General features: G+C 43.2%; 1 protein-coding gene across 1 annotated transcript in view; it reads right to left on the bottom strand.

Annotated features, from left to right (window-relative positions):
• dync2h1 (dynein cytoplasmic 2 heavy chain 1) overlaps positions 1-2,500 on the bottom strand; it is a 56,057-nt gene that overhangs the window by 47,407 nt on the left and 6,150 nt on the right. The window contains exons 13-18 of the mRNA XM_060887630.1: positions 2,140-2,335; positions 1,899-1,994; positions 1,630-1,791; positions 1,225-1,323; positions 908-1,047; positions 511-745 (exon numbers count right to left, since the gene is read on the bottom strand). Coding sequence (XP_060743613.1) covers positions 511-745; positions 908-1,047; positions 1,225-1,323; positions 1,630-1,791; positions 1,899-1,994; positions 2,140-2,335 — 928 coding nt within the window. The remainder of the gene's footprint in view (positions 1-510; positions 746-907; positions 1,048-1,224; positions 1,324-1,629; positions 1,792-1,898; positions 1,995-2,139; positions 2,336-2,500) is intronic.

Raw genomic sequence — 2,500 nt, 5'->3', positions numbered from 1 at the left:
TACACACTCAACCATAAGATAGAAACCAAGAGTCAGCGTTTCTTTTGAAGACTGGAAAGAGGAAGTGAAACTAATAAAACACATTTACGCACAGAGGTGTGTACTGACACACAAGCGCATGGGACACATACAGACATATGGGGACGCACCGGAGGAGGAGGAGGGAAAGCCCCAGCACTCAACACACTCATATTAACACACAACTCCCTGTGGGAAAATGGCAAGAGCGAGGGGAAATAATTATTCTAATACTTAAAGTCTTCGCTGTGGCACAGTTGCGTCTGTCAGTCAATGTGTGTTGAGTTCTTGTTTCTATCTATCTATCTATCTATCTATCTATCTATCTATCTATCTATCTATCTATCTATCTATCTTTTGTCTGTTAGTCTATCTTTCACCTTTAACTATATAAGTGATTTAATACATACAGGTACACCTGACTAGAGAAGTGTGTGTGTGTGTGTGTGTGTGTGAGTGTGTGTGTGTGTGTGTGTGTGTGTGTCCGCACACCCTGAATGTGTCCTGTACTTGCTGCAGTCTGCTGAACAGCTGCTCAGCATTATTGTAGATGGTGATGAAAGCTCGGGAGTTGTTGTCGATCATAGCGCTGAATATAGACTCCGCCCCCTTATCACTTTCGTACACTCCTCTGAATTGATTGGGGATGCTGATGAAGCGCTTCGACTCTCTGTAGTACCTCATACGCAGCTCCTCGCACACTGGCCGGAACTGCGTGCGGCCCTGCCTGCACACACACGAGCACATACACACACAAACACAAACACACACCTGTAACAAACCCTAGTAGGAAAGACACACTGCACCCAGTAATACTCACAATATTCAGAATTATCCAGTCCAACACACACACACACACACACACACACACAGGTACAAAGATTCTCACTTAAACACGAGGTCTATGTGTATTTCAGGAAGGTTCTTGTTGAGTGCCTCCAGTCCACACTGGTACTGAAACTCCAGGGCTTTATACAGTTGATGATTCCAGTGCTGTCTCCATGCATGCATATTGCTCACTTGCACACCCTGTAACACACACACACACACACACACACACACACACACACAAGTGATATCACCAGGTCATAACTGGTAATTGCTGAAAAATGGATTCATGATTATTAATTATGATTTGAACAGAAGTGATTATTTGATTTATTATTTAATTATCCCTTGGATTAATTAAATGTTCAGCAGCCTTGCCTGTGACTCAATGGTGGCAAATCCAGCCCTGAGCTCCTGCAGTCCTTCCTTCCACCGCTGCTGCTGCCGTAGGAGATCTACGCCCATCAACAGCACCACCTACACACACACACGCACACACACAATAATTAGTCAGAACAAGCAATCACTGGGTTCTTACCCTTAACTTTTCCCTGAAATTTCCAGTCCTTTTCAAAAACATCTGCTAATATTACCTGCTAATTTTAATGTTACTAAGAAAAGGGAAGAAATAATCTCCGTTAAAGACGTCGTGTCGGTTCTGAGAACGAGGGAATGCTATTTATTACGAGACAAAATATTCCTTTATCTGAGTCTGAGTGATCTTTTTTGCTCCGCGACAAGATGCGAGCTTCAGATTTGAATACCTTGAAGCTTTATTTTTACCTTGTCGCTGAAATCCGTGTGCCACTTGCGTAGCTTCCTGTTGTGTGTGGAAAGCCTCTCTGCAGCATTCTGAAGCTTGTTAATGTAAATCTCCAACTCCTTTGGACTGTCCCACGTTATCTGCAGTTTTCCTCCTCCATCCTGTGACTCTGCTTGAGGACTCTGCTATAAATTCACATATTAACATTAATAAGAAACTATTGATTTATCTTTTTAGTTTTAACTGCATTTTAAATGTAACGTTATGATCATCAGTAGTAGGTTGTCACCTTAATAACCTTCTCAAAGGCTAGAGCATAATTCAGCATCATAGGTTTCTGTGATGGAATCATCTGTTGGTCTATGGTGTTGTAGAAATGAGCCACCTGATTCACACACACACACACACACACACACACACACAGTGATCTGTGCTGATGTAATATAGGTGTTTATTACACACTACAGACTTGTGTGTGAGTTATTTACTGACCAACACACCTGATGATGTTATAAGCTGTGTGTATTTACCTGTTTCAGTATGAGAGCCTGTCTGTGGAACCTCTCAGCGATGGTAGCTGCCTGTTGGATTTTGGCTGGAACGGTGAAGCCGAGAGCAGACAGCTGTCTCACCTCCCTGACCAAACTCACCAAGCGCTCAGAGTACTGAACCTTCAGCTTCCCATCCACATGGTCCAGCTCCATCACCCGGTTACTGGCCTGCAAACTATATACACACACAGTCACACACAGTCATACACACACATACACAGTCACACACACACACACACACACAGTCACACACAGTCATACACACACATACACAGTCTCACACACACACACACACACACACACAGTCATACACAGTCATACACACACATACACAGTCACA

This window comes from Tachysurus vachellii, chromosome 15 (genome assembly GCF_030014155.1).
Source record: "Tachysurus vachellii isolate PV-2020 chromosome 15, HZAU_Pvac_v1, whole genome shotgun sequence".
In the NCBI taxonomy this organism is placed as follows: domain Eukaryota; kingdom Metazoa; phylum Chordata; class Actinopteri; order Siluriformes; family Bagridae; genus Tachysurus; species Tachysurus vachellii.
Note: the sequence above shows the minus strand (reverse complement) of the source record. Positions and strands in the feature narration are given on the sequence as shown.